Genomic DNA, 19617 nt, shown 5'->3' on the forward strand with positions numbered 1-19617 from the left:
AAATCCTTGTCTCTTCATGTAATCCCAGAGAGACTCAATGATGTTGCGATCAGGGTTGTGTGGGGGCCATGTCATCACTTCTAGGACCAGGGCTGGCTCCAGGTTTTTTTGGGCCCTGAGCGAAAGAGTCTCAACACATATCACAATTCATGATGCACAGATACAGCACAGAAAGCTAGGTACAGTACAATGCCAAAGAATTCATCGGCCCCTCTCGCGGGCGCTGGCATCGGGCTCCCCTGACTCACGGGCCCCATAGTGTGCCGGTGTCCCTGACAGCGAGAGGGCCCCGACAGTTGCCTGAGTACGCCGGGTGGTGATGCTGGCCCTGTCTAGGACTACTTGTTCTTCATTACGCTGAAGATGTTTCCTAATGACATTGGCTATAATCTACAGTTTTATATGTTTTGCTTTTATGTTTGTGTGTATCAGGACTGGACAAATCCCAAGAGTGAGATAGCCAGTGCACCAAGAAACTATACACTGATGTCAATAGCTGTTTTTATTAAACAAGGTGTAACTGCAGTGGGTGCAATGGTTGTGGTCCAACACGGGCAGACCCTTAAACATGGTAGGGGGGGATGAAAATCTCCCTTTAACCCAATGCAAATCCCACAAGTGAGTCCGTAATGGGTGACATGCAGTTATTAATAGGCTTTTCATAAACATACATCCCCTGGAATTATCTGACACCAAAAGTCTGCAGAATTTGGTCCATCACTGAAGACGTTATTTTATGTATTTTTTCTTCCTTTACTGAAAAGTGTCAGGAGGCTGTAAACTGCATAAATGTCTTTCACATCTCAAGTTATAGTCTAAGGGGTAAGGTTTCTCCTTGTAGAGAGTGACATGTCAAGCCTGGCATGTTAGTTTGAGGAGACTTAAAAGCCATGCATGCTCCTCTGTGAAATTAAATATGCAAATTGTTTTTTTCAGAGAGGAAGAGGACTTTACCTCCAGAGCCACCTATTGGAAGCAGCGAACATAAAAGTCAATATCAACCCTTCAACGAGCCTTGCAATATGACTTTGGATAAAAGTCAAACCAGAATCTCAATTTGCAAGCACATTGTTTCGGGATGTTGCTCCTTGTCATTGCAAAGTTTTTGATTTGATTTGACTGGGTGAGAGGCTAAGACTGTGGTCTAAGGGGTAACGTTTCTCCATGTGGAGAGTGACCTCACCTAACCTCACCTAGCCTTTTATCCTAAGTCATATTGCAAGGCTCGTTGAAGGATCGATATTGACTTTTAGGATCGTTTCTTCCAATAGGTGGCGCTTGAGTTCATGTCCTCTTCCTCTCTGAGACAATTTCCACATATCAAGCTATAATTTGTAAGTGAAATGCATTGTGTTGATGATTCCTTCCCTCATATACTCGTTCTGTTGATTATACTGTAGGGACGACTTTCCTGGCTGAGCTGCTAAGTCTGAGGCAGTAGATGATGTCCTCAGAGGATAGGGCTTACTAACAAGAAAGGTCATGTCTATTAAAACATAATTTGCATTTAATTATAAGCTAATGGAGACAAATCATGTTAATTGTAAGGTTCATCTTACAATACTGAATTCATTTCATCCCGTTAAATCGGTATTTCAATAGGTAACATCTTATAAACTTTTTAAAAATATTTTATCGCCTTGCTTTTTTTACAGAATTGCTGAAACCTTCAGTAAACAAGCATAATGGCCCACAAAATAGACAAAAAGACATATGTGCCAGATCTCTAACATGATGAATGAAATCTTTTCCTGATGGTCATTGATCATAATGGGCTTCATAGGATTTCATTATTGGGCCCTGCATTTTATTTTTGTCAGAATCTGCAATGGAGCCAGCAGATCTATCGCTACTATCAATACTACCAAAGACATAGGTGCAAATTTATAAATTCATAAGAATAACTAGTGCACTAATTCTTGTCCTCGATAACCTCCTCAACCCCCCCCCCCATGATCCAGGCCTAAGGGTGGGCCATTTGTCAAGTTTGGTGCAGCCGACTAGGGACATTACCACACGTTATCGGTTACTTTATCTGTTTAATGCAGGCACTGTTCTAATTTGCTGTGCCGGAGAATCATTAATAATCACTGTTATCTTGAGCTTAGTATCTTGGAGACTGATGCCTTATATTATCTTTTCCTTGAATAATTTTAAATATATCTGTAATTGTATGAATAAGCAATGCGCCATATGTCGCCCTTTGGCTGTGTATAATCACAACTTGCCCTAATTAAAAAAGGGATTCTGTAATAAAAATCTATTGCTCTCATGCACATGACCATATCTCAAATCTGTAATACGCTGCCCATAGCCTTAAACTGTATTATGCTGTAATGCCCATTTCTCCAGTGTGTCCCACGAGTCGTTTTCAATACATCGCCTGGCCGCATGTTACTCATGCGACTGTGAGCCGCTGGCGTAGCCTAAACGTGCTACATTAGGCTGCAGCTTCTCCGGACTTGTCTCCCATCACACACACATAGCACTTCATTGGCCATCAATTATAAAGGGAGCTGCCAGCAGCTGGATCTTGATGATTTGCCCAAGGTGTGTAAGTGCGGGGATCTCTTTGCCTTGTGCACATACGAAGTTTTGAAAATTTGTTTCCATTTTCCATCATTTGCATATCATTTACATGTCTATAGATCTTATGATTTCCATAATTCCACAACTTTTTCTTCTTGGTTTTGCAATTTCAATGTTGAGGACTCTATATACATTTTGATTATCAGCCAGTGTAAATGCCGCTTGATAGGTAGAAAAAACACATCAGTAGGTTTTTTTTTCTCGTGGCATTCACACATTTATCTTTTCCCATTATTTTATTACCCATGAATGATTAAACATATTTTTTCATAAGGGTCCGTTTTATACAGACCTACCAAAGGAACGGTACGACCGCCAATTGGTAAGTCGATTAAATACCTGTTTATACAGACATACCAAAGTGAATGATGTGCACTGAGCGATCTAGTACGTAGTCTGCCACTGTTCTCGGCAATGTAAATCCTGTATACGCTGGATGATGCAACTCCGGGAACGATCATCTTTTATTCTGCATAAAGGAAAATTTCACCCGATGAAGAGCGTTTGTGTAATCAGCAGCCTGTTTACATGGTAAGATCATCGTAAAACAAGTGTTTTTTTTACAATGTCCTTTCACAATTATCTTCCAGTGTAAAAGCCTCAATATTTTTCAATTGTAGTTATTTTTCTACAATAAAGCCTCACAGACATTGGCTGTATACAGTATGTAAGGTAATTACAAGCAAACCTTGATCACTGAGGTAGTGTGAGTCACTAAATGAGATATGGGAAGTTTTACTTATGGGATCTGAGTGTTGGAGAAACATACACTGACGATTATAAAGAGTTTCATCTGGGAGCCGGTCAGACATTTAACTACATTAAAGATCTTTGTGCAAGTATGGTTTAGATTTTTTTTCTGGGTCTTGTGCTTGTTTAAATCAGTTAGGAAATTTGAAGGGGTTTTTGTCCACTTTTAAGGATGAGGCCACACAGTGTCCTGCAACTCTTGGGCTGAAAACCATATTTGTAGACTGCACTGATTTGTGCCGAAACTACTTGGTTTCTGCTGTTTTAGAGCAATGCCTGGGGACTACATGTAGCCTTATGCCAGATTTATACTACAGTTTAGCCCTGTTCATTAGACAGTTCTTCTGAATTTGCTAAGTAGTCTCCTTCACTATTGTGTCCTATAACAAAAAATAACATTGTTGGAGAGAAGTTCAAGCAGAACACAAAGTTTCATATTTTTCCTCATTGAAGTCATTGGCTCTGTACGGCATGCATCTTTTTGGGATTCAAACTGATACCCCTGACAGAGTAATGAACGGAATTAGAGTTGTGTGAACCTTGCTTTACCCTTAAAATATTAAAACAGTAAGAAATCACGGGAACAGTCTCATTGTCTTTAAAGCTCTTGCACAGGAGCTTCACCCAGCCATTCTTCCCACAAGCTTAAGAAGCTCCACACTCTGCAAGCTAAAATGTAACTCTCAAAGATACAGGCAAAAACTTAGCATCTATAAAGGACCTCAAAGTGAGCCAAGATCTGAAGTTTCCAGCTCAAGTTTCTTCAATTGTGGGTTCCTAGCCCCCCATGCCGCTAATCCTGCATCACCTATCTCCCATATATTGGTGTAGATGCCCCCATCTACCTAAGGGGTCTTGAGCAGACTGCTCATTGCAAGCAGATTGTGTCAATTAACAAATTTTCGACCATTTTATTAACTGTCTGGAGTCTGTGATTCAATCTTTTATTTCCAAAAAAAGTGGCTGAAAAATGACAGTGAGAATCAAACCTTTCATTTGCACTAATTTTGCAAAACTCAATCTAATGTTGAAGCAGTTCTTGAAGGACGGCCACTGTTTATATCATACATCTCATATATATATTCAGTTCCAGAACGCCTGAACTAAATTCTTCCTTATATCGTCCTTACAGCTTCCAGATGCCTATGTAACTATTATGCTTCTGCTTACTCAAAATTGAGCATTCCCTGTGCCGCTGCCTTTGTGTTGTGGAATTTGTAAATGTTTGCATCATTACTTCTATTATATCCTGAGGATTTAGTAGCCGTGTGAGGTTCCCAGCAGGGAAGATGCCTTAAATACCTTCATTATGTTGCTGCAAGCAAATTGGCATTAAAGTGTTAATGTGCCTTACAGATTGGTGGTGGCGGCAGCATGTTCTGCACATTTTGCTGGATGGTCTAGAGTGATAGTAAAGATAAAAGGTTACTTGGCATTGTCAGACGTGTGTTAAGAATCTCTTTTTTTTTTATTCCTCTTACACGTCTTCCTGGACTAGTATCCACATGGCAGAAAACAGTTATGCCTTCATCTCTGCCTCTTAGAAATGTTTGAATACAAAAGCTCGAAATATAATGGGCCCCACACAGTCCTCGATACAGTATAATGGGCCCCGTGCAGTCCTCCGTACAGCATAATGGGCCCCGCGCAGTCCTCCGTACAGCATAATGGGCCCCGCGCAGTCCTCCGTACAGCATAATGGGCCCCGCGCAGTCCTCCGTACAGCATAATGGGCCCCGCGCAGTCCTCCGTACAGCATAATGGGCCCCGCGCAGTCCTCCGTACAGCATAATGGGCCCCGCGCAGTCCTCCGTACAGCATAATGGGCCCCGCGCAGTCCTCCGTACAGCATAATGGGCCCCGCGCAGTCCTCCGTACAGCATAATGGGCCCCGCGCAGTCCTCCGTACAGCATAATGGGCCCCGCGCAGTCCTCCGTATAGCATAATGGGCCCCGCGCAGTCCTCCGTACAGCATAATGGGCCCCGCGCAGTCCTCCGTACAGCATAATGGGCCCCGCGCAGTCCTCCGTACAGCATAATGGGCCCCGCGCAGTCCTCCGTACAGCATAATGGGCCTCATATAGGGGTGGTGGTTCTGGTGTAGCAGGCCAAATCTAACCACCCTGCGGGCCAGATTTGGCTCACTGGCCAGAGTTTGACACGTATACTCTAGATCAGGGGTCTCAAACTCGGCTGAGTATATGGGCCGCACATGGAAAAAATTTGAATTTGGGGGGCCGCATTCTTTGTTCAATGTGACATTTTTAGTGATACCATTTTTTTTGTATACACCTTTTGAACATTTTTGCCGTGTTTATTTTTTTATGGCTTGGGTCGTTATGGATGTGGCGATAATAAACGTGCACTTTTTTGTGTTTACTTTAGTTTGCATATAAAACAGCATTTTTAGTGCCCAATATTTTTTCATGCTTTATTTTATTTTTTATTTTTTTTACAATTTTATTTCCCCCAATTGGCCACATACAGTAATATTGTCTTACAATTAGCATCATATAGTAATAATGGAAAACATCTTGTAGTAATGTTCCCCATCCAAGTCCCCATCTTGTACTAATGTGCCCCATCCAGGTCCCCATCCTGTGGCTATGTGCCCCATCCAGGTCCCCATCCTGTGGCAACGTTCCCCATCCTGGCGCCCATCTTGTACTAATGTGCCTCATCCAGGTCCCCATCTTGGGGCTATGTGCCCCATCCAGGTCCCCATCTTGTGGCTATGTGCCCCATCCAGGTCCCCATCCTGTGGCAACGTTCCCCATCCTGGCGCCCATCTTGTACTAATGTGCCTCATCCAGGTCCCCATCTTGGGGCTATGTGCCCCATCCAGGTCCCCATCTTGTGGCTATGTGCCCCATCCAGGTCCCCATCTTGTGGCTATGTGCCCCATCCAGGTCCCCATCTTGTGGCTCTGTGCCCCGTCCAGGTCCCCATGTTGTGGCTCTGGTCCCCATCTTGTGGCTCTGTGCCCCATCCTGGTCCCCATCTTGTGGCTCTGTGCCCCATCCAGGTCCCCATCTTGTGGCTATGTGCCCCATCCAGGTCCACATCTTGAGGCTCTGTGCCCCATCCAGGTCCCCATCCTGTGGCTATGTGCCCCATCCAGGTCCCCTCTTGTGGCTCTGGTCCCCATCTTGTGGCTCTGTGCCCCATCCAGGTCCCCATCTTGTGGCTATGTGCCCCATCCAGGTCCACATCTTGAGGCTCTGTGCCCCATCCAGGTCCCCATCCTGTGGCTCTGTGCCCCATCCAGGTCCCCTCTTGTGGCTCTGTGCCCCATCCCGGTCCCCATGTTGTGGCTCTGTGCCCCATCCCGGTCCCCATCCTGTGGCTCTGTGCCCCATCCAGGTCCCCATCCTGTGGCAATGTGCCCCATCCAGGTCCCCATCTTGTGGCTATGTGCCCCATCCAGGTCCCCATCTTGTGGCTATGTGCCCCATCCAGGTCCCCATCTTGTGGCTATGTGCCCCATCCAGGTCCCCATCTTGTGGCTATGTGCCCCATCCAGGTCCCCATGTTGTGGCTCTGGTCCCCATCTTGTGGCTCTGTGCCCCATCCAGGTCCCCATCTTGTGGCTATGTGCCCCATCCAGGTCCACATCTTGAGGCTCTGTGCCCCATCCAGGTCCCCATCCTGTGGCTATGTGCCCCATCCAGGTCCCCTCTTGTGGCTCTGGTCCCCATCTTGTGGCTCTGTGCCCCATCCAGGTCCCCATCTTGTGGCTATGTGCCCCATCCAGGTCCACATCTTGAGGCTATGTGCCCCATCCAGGTCCACATCTTGAGGCTCTGTGCCCCATCCAGGTCCCCATCCTGTGGCTATGTGCCCCATCCAGGTCCACATCTTGAGGCTATGTGCCCCATCCAGGTCCCCTCTTGTGGCTCTGTGCCCCACCCCGGTCCCCATGTTGTGGCTATGTGCCCCCTGTGCTGTTCTTCACACACATAAAATAGAAAAAAAAAAAAGATGATTCTCACCTGTCCTCCGTTCCCTCGGCGGCCTTCCTGCAGATGTGGCCCGCAGGCACCACAGAGTCCGACCCCTTGACGATCCCGACCTGGTCCAGGAGGAGCCGCCGACAGCAGCGCTGAATTGCCATACAGAGACTGTCTCCCAGCACAGCATTTTCAATGTCAGCCGCCGGCCAATCAGAGGCCAGCAGCTGACATCTGCATATGGCAATGACGTCATACTCGCTGCGCCGACACGCAGATATCAGCTGCTGGCCTCTGATTGGCCGGCGGCTGGCATTGGAAATGCTGTGCTGGGAGACAGTCTCTGTATGGCAATTCAGCGCTGCTGTCGGCGGCTCCTCCTGGACCAGGTCGGGATCGTCAAGGGGTCTGTGCCTGCGGGCCGCATAAAGCAGCCTCTGGGGCCGCATGCGGCCCGTGGGCCGCGTGTTTGAGACCCCTGCTCTAGATGTAAGAAAAATATATATATATTATCAAATCCTGGAACTGCAGTCTATAATACTTACCCTAGTGCTTACTTAAAGGGGACCTGTCACCAGGTTTGACCGATGTGAGATACGGCCACTGCCTTTCAGCCCTGATATACAGCATTCTATAATGTTGATAATAAGCTCCCGATCTGACCTGCAAGACAAGAAAAAGAGCTTTTATTATACTCACCGGGTGGTGGGCGGTCCGGTCCAAGGGGTGCCGCTGGGCTTGGGTCCATTGCTTCCCTTCTTCTTGCGATGCCGTCCTCCTTCTTGCTTCATTGTGGATGATGCGTCCGTACGTCATCCACACAGGGTCCCCGACATTGCGCTCCTGTGTAGGCATACTTCACTGTCCTGACGAGCAGAGCAAAGTGCTGCTGTGCGCAGGTGCCGGGAAAGGTCAAAGAGCCCCAGCGCATGCGCACTGCAGGTGTCATTTTATTCTGCCTTCTATGACCTGCATGCACATGTAGATGGCTTAAGAGAGTTGATCCTACTAACAGATTTTCTATAATAAGGCTACAGCCAGCCATAACAATTGCATGCAGTGTTATGGCTGCCAGAGTCAAGTAGTGGACGTGTCCAATCCGTATAGCAGCATGCCCTGCTTTTACACATCAATCTAGGAGGGTGGTTCTACTCCCCTGATATCTTTCACCCAGTTTGGTTAACAAAGATAGGGGTTCGATTAAGTACAGTTTTGGTAAAAGTTAGTATTTCTGGAAATATTCTACAATCCAAGTTGTCTTTGTCAAGCCAGCAATATGCATATTGGATTAAAACCTATACGGTCTTTATGTGAGCAGGACAAGTGGTGAAGATAGATAGCCATTGGCTACAGTGTCTTGGTTAATGGTAATTAGATAATGGCAGATCCAATGTTGCTGGTTTTTAATGACCTATGTTTTCTATTTCTATTTGATTTGACTTTATTCCATGTCGTAGAAGTATTTACCATAGGTACTGCTGGAGGTTCATAGGGTCAGCACGCTCTTGTGTGGGTGCATGCACTGAAGTGTTCAGCACTTGTATCCATCAAGTATTACATCCATTTCATTCTCTTTTCAGGAACGATCTTTTAATGGTTTGTCGGCAGCTAAACATGGAGGACTCGGTAGTAGAAATCATGCATCAACTTGGTGCCGATGAGAGTGGAAAGATATCATTTCATGATTTTACCAAATGCCGTATGCAACTTGTGCGAGAGATCAAAAAGGAGGAAGTGGATTTATCTGATGATTCATGCAAGAACAAAAGGCTGCATAACAGAGTAACTTCTTGGCCAACTGGAAGTGACCACAGCCTAGGTGAGATTTCTTTGAATTGCAGGTGATATCAGTCTCATCAGTTATTAAAGGGTTGTCCACTACTCGGACAACTCCTTTCCATCACTATATTTCTCTCATGAATAGTAACAGTTATAATTGCCTCCAGTGCGGGCGCCGTTCCAGAAATGTTGGTGGGTGTTCTCCCGGAGCTCATGTGACATTGACTGCAGATATCACATGACCTAACAATCAGTGGTTACTTCACTCACTTCCTTCAGATAAAGCTGACACCTGCTAGAAGTGACATCTGCTGCTGTTCTCTGTTTCCTGATATTGGTTACGTCTGAAGGAGGTGAGAGTGAAGCCACCATCAATTGGCTGCAGGGCTCACGTGACATTGTTCTGTCACGCGAGCCCAGGGAGGCAGGTGCCAACTTCGCTGGAAAGGAGCCAGCACTGGAGGTGAGTATAGGCTGTTATATTTTTACATGGGTGAAACCTAGTGATTAAGAAGAAGTTGTCCGAGTAGTTGACAACCCCTTTTAAGGACTGCATTTAACCTTATTTGTCATAATTGCCCTTATTTTTTTTAAAGAACTACACTTGTTATCCACACCTTTCCTGTCCATGTCTGCACCACATGACCTGCACTGTGACTAGCAGGATCACACAGTGTCTACTGTGTGGACTTCATGTCACCTTTTCAGTGCATTCATCTGAGATCCTGCTGGTCAGTGTGGGTCACTTGGTGCAGGTGAGGATTCCCTAAGGGGAGAATGCAGCGATCTATATATATTTTTTTGTCTATCACCAATACTTTGTAAGCAATGACATTAAAAAAGGAGCAAATACTAACAATTTTAAACAGAGCGTTTTTTACAAGAAAAAAAATTAAATAAAATTGGGTTCACCCAAAGTACAGATCAATATCATTGAACCTCCATTGCAAATCAGGTTTGTTAGCAAAATCTACAAACTTTCTGCTGTTTGCAATAAATTAATCAATGAATATAAATACCTCAACACAACTAAGTGTTGGGGGGGCCTTCATTCTGCTTGACTTACAACTTCTTTGCTGTGTGACTTCATGTGAAGGAACTGTCAGAGGAGGGATGGAGTATTGTATTTGAGCGGGCGGAAAGGTGCATCGAGCCCTTGGTTACGCGAAGGGTGCACAGAAGACCCTTGATATACATTTGTTCTAAATCACATTTACGAAAATGTAGTATATTTTATATAGCGGCTAAGTCCTTGATATTAAGGTCTAAATACTTCATTTTTGGGAGTGACAGACTCCCTTTAAAGGCTGTGACAGTGTCACTGGTGTGATATAAGGGGAGGTATGTGTCACTCAGGTTGCTCTCCTGTGTGAACGGAGACTTACTGAATTTCTGCCAGCATGTTATATGCTGGGGGTTAACTCTTTTAAAGGGTGTGGTTTTATGTGAATGACATAGAGATGGGAGGGACGTCATTCCCCATACCTCCACCTCAGGATGTGGCTGAGCATGGTTTAAATGTTCAGTCCTGTTTTTTTCTGTCTGTGTTGTGGTCTGGAGAGGCAAGGTATCCAGACTGGGAAAGCTTCAACTCAGGACAGAGCTAAAGGCTGGGACTACACCCTGTGCGTGCGAGTTCCACATACATATGGACTGTGCTATCATTTATCTTTTGTTTTGTCGTTTTGCCAGTAAGGCCGTGTTTTATTGTTGCTGGAGTTGCAGAGCTTTATGCCATATAACAAAGCCTGCAGAGAAAACCAGATACCTGAGTCTACTTCCGGAAGTGGCCGAGCGAGTCGTCTTCCCACAGTTGGTGTGAGTGCGCGAGCACAGTTCCAGGAACACGTGTACCTGCCACAGGGGTCAGTGGATGTCCTGGGTAAAGGCCGCCAGCCAGCTAGAGGTGTCTGGCAGCATGGAGGAGCTCCTCAAGCACCTGCTTCAGAGCCAACAACAGCAACATCAATTGCACTTACAGAGCCAGCAGAACCTACAACAGCAGCATTGGGAGCTTCTAAAGCAGCAACGAGAGCAGCAGTTGCAGAGCCAGCAAGCACAGCAAGACACCAATAAACTGATGCAGCAGACTCAGCAGCAACAAAGGCAGATGGAACTTCTAGCAGGGGAAGTTAACAGCAGAGAGGTCGCCACTCCCCCAACTCCAGGTGATGTCTCATACGTCCGGAAGGCGGTAAGGCATGCGTTGCAAAAGATGACCCCAGGGGATGATGTTAAGGCATTTCTGGCTGTTTGAAAGGATAGCAGAGCGGGAAAAACTGCCGCCGAAGCAGTGGGCGGAGGTGCTGGCCCCCTATTTAACGACCGGTAGCGTGGATGGTCAACCTGGTGACGCAGGCATGTGCTGTGTCCACTAATGGGATGATGGTGCTGGGACTGTTGAATTCAGGGAGTCTAGTGACCCTAATCAGTGCCAACCTTTCCCACCATCTGATCTCTGCCAAGACTGTGGTCATTTGCTGCATACATGAGGATGCCAGAGTGACAGTGGGAACAGACTGCGGGGCCCAATCCCACGAGGTCGGGGTGGTTAAGGACCTGATATACCCCGTCATATTAGGGCGCGATTTCCTGTTTTTTCTTCAAGACTGCCTTTCTGGATTCCGGAGCCGCAGGGAATCACATTCAACAGGCTGTTGTGGAGCGTTATCAGATTCCTACCATACGTCTGGCTAAACCTTTGGCGGTTTCCTCAGTGGATGGGAAGCTTCTTCCAGAAACCATCTTGCTGGTCACTGAGCCTGTAACTCTTCAGGTGGGAATGCTGCACTCGGAGAAGATCTCCTTTCATGTGCTGTCCGGCCTCTCTCATCCCCTCTTGCTTGGTCTGCCCTGGTTACAGAGACATGAGCCCGTCCTGAATTGGAAATGTGGTGAAGTGCTCCGTTGGGGTCAGGAATGCCATGAATCCTGTCTGGTTCCGGTTCGTCCTTCTCGACCCCCGTCCACGCCGGCTAACCTACCTGGCCTGCCGGCACCCTACTGGTCCCATGTCGACGTCTTTGACAAAAAGGAGGGTGAGACACTGCCATCTCATAGGCCGTATGATTGCCCCATCGACCTAATACCTGGTGCCTCACCTCTTCTTGGGTGAATCTATCCCTGGTCTTTGGCCGAGACCCGCGCTATGTCTGAGTACATTGAGGAGAATCTTGCTAGGGGATTTATCTGGAAATCCACCTCTGGCTGGAGCAGTATTCTTCTTCGTCAAGAAGAAAGACAGCTCGCTTCGTCCTTGTATTGACTATAGGGGTCTAAACCAGATTACCATCAAAAATAAGTACCCCTTGCCTCTCATCTCGGAGATGTTTGACTGCCTAAAAGGCGCGAAGATCTTCACCAAGCTCGATCTTTGGGGGTGCGTTCAATCTGCTCTGGATTCGCCAGGGAGACAAGTGGAAGACGGCATTCAACGCCCGGGACGGTCACTAGGAATACCGCGTGATGCCCTTCGATCTCTGTGCTGCTCCAGCCATCTTCCGAGATCTCCTGTATTCCTGCGTGGTGGTGTACCTGGACGACATCTTGGTGTTCTCCCTGGATCTGCCTTCACTCCAGAGGGATGTTCGTCAGGTTCTGCTGAGGCTCCGGAAGAATCGCCTGTATGCTAAATATGAGAAAAATTCCTCTTTGAGCAGACCTCCTTGCCGTTTCTTGGTTACAACATTTCTGAGACCGGTCTGCGCATGGATCCCGAGAAGGTGTCGGCTGTTTTAAAGTGGCCCCGACCGGAGGGATTGAAGGCGGTTTCTGGGTTTCGCGAACTATTACCGCCTCTTCATTCCTCATTTTTCCTCCCGGACTGCTCCCAGCTCTGATCTCACCCTTTAAAGGAGCAAATCCCAGGGAGTGGTCTTCCGAGGCGGAGAAAGCCTTCGTCTCCCTAAAACAAGCCTTCTCCTCCGCTCCAGTGTTACACCGTCCGGATTGCAACAAGCAGTTTTTCCTGGAGGTTGATGCCTCCTCCTCCAGGGCCTGAGCAGTGCTCACCCAGAAATCCTTGTCCGGGAGAATGGTAACCTGCGGCTTCTTCTCCAAGCTCTTCTCGTCCGAGCGCAACTACTCCATAGGAGATCGGGAGCTGCTGGCCATCAAATTAGCGCTGGAGGAGTGGTGCTACTTGCTGGAGGGGGCTCTGCACCAGGTGGTCATCTACACTGACCATAAAAACCTCTCTTATTTGCAGAATGCCCAAAGACTAAACCCGCGTCAGGCCAGATGGTCACTATTCTTCACTTGATTCTGCTTTACTCTTCACTACCGCCCGGCAGACAAGAACATTAAAACCGACGCACTATCCCGTTCATTTTTGTCTACCGACCAGGAGGAGCAGCCTCTACATATCATTGATCCCACCAAAATAATGACTGTTGCTCCGTTTGACCTGTCTCCTCTACCTCCCGGTAAGACCTTTGTAGTAGTTCAGGATCAGAAGAAGGTTTTACTGTGGGGTCATTCATCCAAACTGGCTGGTCACGCCTGCCAGAGGAAGATGTTTCTGCTCATTGCCCGACATTATTGGTGGCCCACCCTGCGCAACGATGTTGCGGAATTTGTCACGGCTTGTTCCTCTTGTGCCCGCAACAAGATACCTAGGCACCTCCCAGCCGGCTGTCTTCTTCCTCTTCCCGTGCCTTCCGCTCCGTGGCAACATCTTGCAATGAACTTCATCACAGATCTCCCTGTTTCTGCCGGTTGTACTGTCATTTGGGTGGTCGCTGAACGCTTTTCTAAGATGGCCCACTTCATTCCCCTGCATGGTCTTCCGTCTGCACCAGTGCTGGCTAAGGTCTTCATCCATCACATCTTCCATCTTCACGACCTACCCCTCCACATTGTCTCAGATCGCAGAATTCAATTCACTTTGTGCTTCTGGAGAGCCACGTGCAAGCTGCTGGATGGCTCCTTGGATTTTTCTTTGGCCTATCATCCTCAGTCCAATGGCCAAGTGGAACGCATCAATCAAATCCTCACCAGTTTTCTTCGACAACGCTCACCATAGCGCTTGGGTTGAGCTCCTGCCCTGGGCCGAGTTTTCCTATAACAACCATGAGAGCGAGTCTTCTGCTAAAGCTCCGTTTTTTGTGGTCTACGGTCAACACCCCCGGATTCTGTTTCCCTTCTCTTCTTCTGTGGACAATCCTGCCGCGGAGTCTCTCGTCAGCGAATTTTCTGCAATTTGGGAAGACACTAGATCTGTTCTTCTTCAGTCCTCGGAGCGGATGAAGAAGCATGCTGATAAGAGACATCTGGATCCGCCTCTATTCCATCCAGGAGACAAGGTCTGGCTTTCTTCCAAATATGTTCGTCTTAAGATACCATCTTACAAGTTGGGTCCGCGGTTCATCGGTCCGTTCGAGGTACTGAACCAAATTAATCCGGTGGCTTACAAGCTGAAACTCCCGGCCTCCTTATAGATTCCCAACTCCTTTCACGTGTCTCTCCTCAAATCGGGTGTCCTTAATTCTTTCTCTGACGATCCTGGTACCACCCCAGCTCCAGTCTCGCTGAGGACGTCTTTGAGGTAGAAAACATTTTGGCCACTAAGAGGGTAAGTGGAAAGACTTTCTTTCTTGTGGATTGGAAGGGGTTTGGCCCTGAGGAGAGGTTTTGGAAGCCCAGGGAGAACATTCATGCCTCTCATCTTCTAGAAAAATTTCTCGGGGGCGTAAAGGGGGGGGGGGGGGTTGCGCTGTAGCATCGGGCAGAGACGCCATTCCCCTCACCACCGCGGTCCCAGTCCGGCGTCTTCCTGTACTCCTGCTGCAAAGGCGCGCACTGCGCGCATCTTCCCGGGCACTGTGCTTAGGACACGTGCGCTCCCTCCCTCTTAAAGGGGCCACGCGCGTCATCCTAAAGAGTCCCCGGCCAATGGTCGGAGGACTGCCCCTATATTAAGCACCTCCTCCAAAATGGAGGTGCCTGTGTGTAATGCACACGCCCGGGCTGAGTGACGTGTGCGTGTGTATGTAGTGATTCCACTGTGCCATGAACCGGAGAGTGCCTGGAGGGGCTTAACTAAGTATCTGCCCGATCCGACCAAGGTCGCACGACGGCATACGACGCCAGTGCACCAGGGAGGAACCGGGCAGAGGGACCAGATGCTACTCCAGGTCAGACCCCGGACACGGCTGTTGACCCACACAGGGGAATACTGGAACAGGCAGGTTAGGCTGGCACACCGACTGGTGAGTATAGGCAGACACGGCTGGAATACAGACGGGTGGATGCTGGTAAGCACGACTGGTATGCAGGCAGGGAGATACTGGCAGGTACGACAAGTTGGAGCACCGAGTGGATAGGACCCAGTACAGACTGGAACTCAGGAACAGAACCGCAGACGCGGTGGACAAACAGCAGAGTGAGGCCGCCCAGAGCGGCGAGCAAGAGCAGAACAAGACGAGACTGCCTGGAGCGATGAGTGAGAGAAGAGCAGGACAAGGCCGCTTGGAGCGGTGAGCGAGAGAGGAGCGGGACGAGACTGCCGAAGCAGCGAGCAAAGGGTTGGAGCAGAGCGAGACTGCCGGAGCAGCGAGCAAAGGGTCAGAGCGAAGCGAGACTGCCGGAGCAGCGAGCAAAGGGTCAGAGCGGAGCGAGACTGCCGGAGCAGCGAGCAAAGGATCAGAGCGGAGCGAGACTGCCGGAGCAGCGAGCAAAGGGTCAGAGCGGAGCGAGACTGCCGGAGCAGCGAGCAAAGGGTCAGAGCGGAGCGAGACTGCCGGAGCAGCGAGCAAAGGGTCAGAGCAGACCTGGCATATCAGTGACCATAAGCCAACTGACAGAACACAATGCTCAGGCAGGGTTTCTTGGGAGGAGCTGGGTTAAATACCAGGTGACGCAGCAATAGGCTGAGGACGCATCAGGGGTGTGTCTGTAGCAGGTACAAGAAATAGGAAGTGATCTGGCACCGCCCTTAAGCTGCAGAAACAGAGGCAAGCAGACAGCATGGAGGGAAGCCAGGCTAGCAGACTGGACTGGAGATCAAGTGCGCGCTCTTGCACAGTGGAGATGGACCACTATGCAAGGACGCCGCCAGGTATGTTACACTGTGCAAGGTTGTTTTGTGTGTGTGTGCTAACACTCTCCTCAGCCCTCAGGTTCCTTGCCCGCCAGTCTGTCCAACAGCCATGCCCGCTAGCCTGCCTACCCGGAGCACCTGCCAGTTACCTGCCGTGCCTGCCAGCCTGCCTACCCGGAGCACCTGCCAGTTACCTGCCATGCCTGCCTACCCGGAGCACCTGCCAAGTAACCTGCCATACCCGCCTGCTCGTTTACCCGGAGTACCTGTCTGGCTATCTGCCGTACCCGCCTGCTTGTCTACCTGGATCACCCGCCAGCCTACCTGCCGTGTTTATCTGCTGTACCGGTCAGCTCCTGTCATCTGACCCGTGGGAGTCACCTGCTCTCACACAAGGTCGGTCCCAGAGTGGCACCTGGTTCACCTGCCCGGTCCCTCCTTGGTTCACGGAGTCGACTAAGCCGCCGTGTGACCTGGGTCGGTCCGAGTAGGCACTTAGTTACGCCCCTCTGGTCCCTCCTTGCATCAAAGCACAGAGGTTCCTCCACCCGGATCCGTAACATTAACTACAAAGTTCACCAGCCTGGCCGAAGAAAGCCGCATCAAGTGTACCATGTGAACTTGCTCAAGCCATGGCGAGATCGAGAAACGTTGGGGGCTTCTTGTTTGGGAGCCAGTCCGAAAGCCAAAGTTGGGGACATCACGATAGCAGAGACTCTATCGCCAGCTCAGAAGCAACAATGTAGAGAGCTGCTGCAATGGAACCGTAATCTGTTCTCGCAGTTGCCGGGGCGTACGCAGGTTTTCGAGCATGACGTGATGATAGAAGCGCATGTTAGGGTAAACCTCAAACCCTATAGGATTCCTGAAGCCCGCCGTGAGGTAATCTCAGCTGAGGTGAAGAGGATGCTGGACCTCGGCGTGATAGAGGAATCAAAGAGCGGATGGTCGAGTCCCATCTTTCTCGTGCCGAAGCCCGAGGGGGGTAGGGATTTTGTAATGACTACTGCAGGCTGAATGAGGTATCCAAATGTGACGCATACCCGATGCATCGCGTCAATAAACTCATCAAGAGGCTTGGACCTGCAAGATATATTACCACCCTTGACTTGACGAAGGGCTACTGGCATATCCCCATGTCCCAGAGGACCAAGGAGAAAACAGCTTTCCCAATACCTAATGGGTGCTTCCAGTACACCCGAATGCCTTTAGGACTGCAGGGCGCACCAGCCACCTTCCAGAGGGCCATGGATCGGATCCTCTGCCCACATAAGAAGTTTGCCGCAGCCTACCTTGATGACATGGTCGTCTTTAGCCCAGACTGGGCTAGTCATCTGCCAAAGGTACAGGCGATTCTGGATGCTCTAAGGAAGGCGGGATTTACTATACATCTGAGAAAATGTGCAATTCAAAGAAGGAGGCCAAGTACTTAGGCTACGTCGTCGGGAGAGGCGAAATTAAGCCACAGGTCAGAAAGATCGAGGCAATTCAGAACTGGCTGCAAGAAGCAGGTGAGAGCGTTTCTTGGAATCCTGGGGTATTACTGGCGGTTTATCCCAAATTTTGCCATGATTGCCTCACCACTGACGGACCTCCTGAAAGGCACAAAGTCAACAATGACAAAATGGACTGTTGAAACTGAGATGGCGTTCCAACAACTGAAGCTGGCACTCTGTGAGCAGCCGGTCCTGGTTGCACCAGAGTTTGTGCTCCAGACAGACGTCTCAGAAGTTGGCCTATTTGCTGTGCTGTCGCAAGAGATAAATGGGGAAGAGTATCCCATCCTGTATATGACCCGGAAGCTCTCATCCTGCGAGAAAAATTATGCCATTGTGGAGAAAGAATGCTTAGCCATAAAATAGGCCATAGACACGTTAAGATATTACCTACTTGGCCGAAAGTTTAAATTGGTGTTTGACCATGCCCCTTTGAGATGGTTGAGGAAAAAGAAGGGTAAGAATGCCTGAGTAACTAGATGGTTCTTAGGTCTCCAAGACTTTAATTTTCACGTGGAGCATAGACCCGGAAAGTTACACGCTAATGCTGATGCTCTCTCCAGAATTCCCTGCTTGGTATCTGAAGGTGTCCAAAACCCGGCTTTGGCCAGAGGGGGGGGGAATATGTGACAGAGTCACTGGTGTGATATATGAAGGGAGGTATGTGTCACTCAGGTTGCTCTCCTGTGTGAACGGAGACCTACTGAATTTCTGCCAGCATGTTATATGCTGGGGGTTAACTCTTTTAAAGGGTGTGGTTTTATGTGAATGACATAGAGATGGGAGGGACGTCATTCCCCATACCTCCACCTCAGGGTGCGGTTGAGCATGGTTTAAATGTTCAGTCCTGTTTTTTTTTTTCTGTGTTGTGGTATTGAGAGGCTAGGTTTCTTGACTGGGAAAGCTTCAACTCAGGACAGAGCTGAAGGCTGGGACTACACCCTGTGTGGGCGAGTTCCACATACATATGGACTGTGCTATCATTTATCTTTTGTTTTGTCGTTTTGCCAGTATGGCTGTGTTTTATTATTGTTGGCGTTGCAGAGCTTTATGCCATATAATAAAGCCTGCAGAGAAAACCCGGTTCCTGAGTCTACTTCCGGAAGCGGCCGAGCGTGTCGTCTTCCCACAGTGTATAGATGAACTTTTCTTTGCAAGAGCTACATGCACATCTAAAAAGTTTGAGGAGATGTAAATCCTGATGACAGACTCTCTTTAAATGACCACTGATGGGCTACTTGTTTGATGACAAGTGGTCACTTAATAGCCTGTTTGGACAAGCTTCCAAAGCAAAAAGAACGATCTTTCATATATCATTTTGTGCGCACAGGCTGTCCCTATTTTCAGCAGCACATATCCGATGCATTGCCAAAAATGATGATTTTTCAGGTCCGTCAAAAGATCATTTTGCCTGACAAATGAGTGTTCCTGATGCTAGTGCAGTGTACAGCGCTTAGTCAAGAGCGTGGTACAAGAAGTAGGATAGAAAAAGATAGCAAAGGCATTGATATTTCTAGAGATAAAGTTGGAAGCAGAGTTCACACTTGGGCCACGTTTACATGTTCAGTATTTGGTCAGTATTGTACATCAGTATTTGTAAGCCTAAACCAGGAGTGGGTGAATAATGCAGAAGTGGTGACGTGTTTCTATTATACTTTTCCTCTGACTGTTCCACTCCTGGTTTTGGCTTACAAATACTGATGTAAAGTACTGAATGTGTGAATGTGTCCTTATAGTCTGCGTGCTGTCGAAACGCGTTGTGCATTATACAAGGTTTTCTAATAAAAGGTCTCAGTTGACCATTTACCCCTGTCTTATTCAGTGGTTTTTTATCCCCATCCATCACCCTAGCGCTTAAGATCACTGGCATATTCGCATCTCTTTCCACTTATAGTAACAATGGCTGCACTACCCGTACATGGTAGAAAGAGAAAGTGATAACCTGCTGCCACATGACAAGGCAGGTCGTCAAAAGACCTTTCAGAAAGATGCATTCAATCACGAAAAACCAAG

General features: G+C 48.3%; 1 protein-coding gene across 1 annotated transcript in view; it reads left to right on the forward strand.

Moving 5' to 3' along the window:
• MCC (MCC regulator of WNT signaling pathway) overlaps positions 1–19617 on the forward strand; it is a 367192-nt gene that overhangs the window by 18809 nt on the left and 328766 nt on the right. Inside the window, exon 2 of the mRNA XM_073677247.1 lies at positions 8871–9109. Coding sequence (XP_073533348.1) covers positions 8871–9109 — 239 coding nt within the window. The remainder of the gene's footprint in view (positions 1–8870; positions 9110–19617) is intronic.

Source organism: Phyllobates terribilis, unplaced genomic scaffold (assembly GCF_046119375.1).
Source record: "Phyllobates terribilis strain yellow unplaced genomic scaffold, ASM4611937v1 Scaffold_1__5_contigs__length_1240528914, whole genome shotgun sequence".
Classification (NCBI taxonomy): domain Eukaryota; kingdom Metazoa; phylum Chordata; class Amphibia; order Anura; family Dendrobatidae; genus Phyllobates; species Phyllobates terribilis.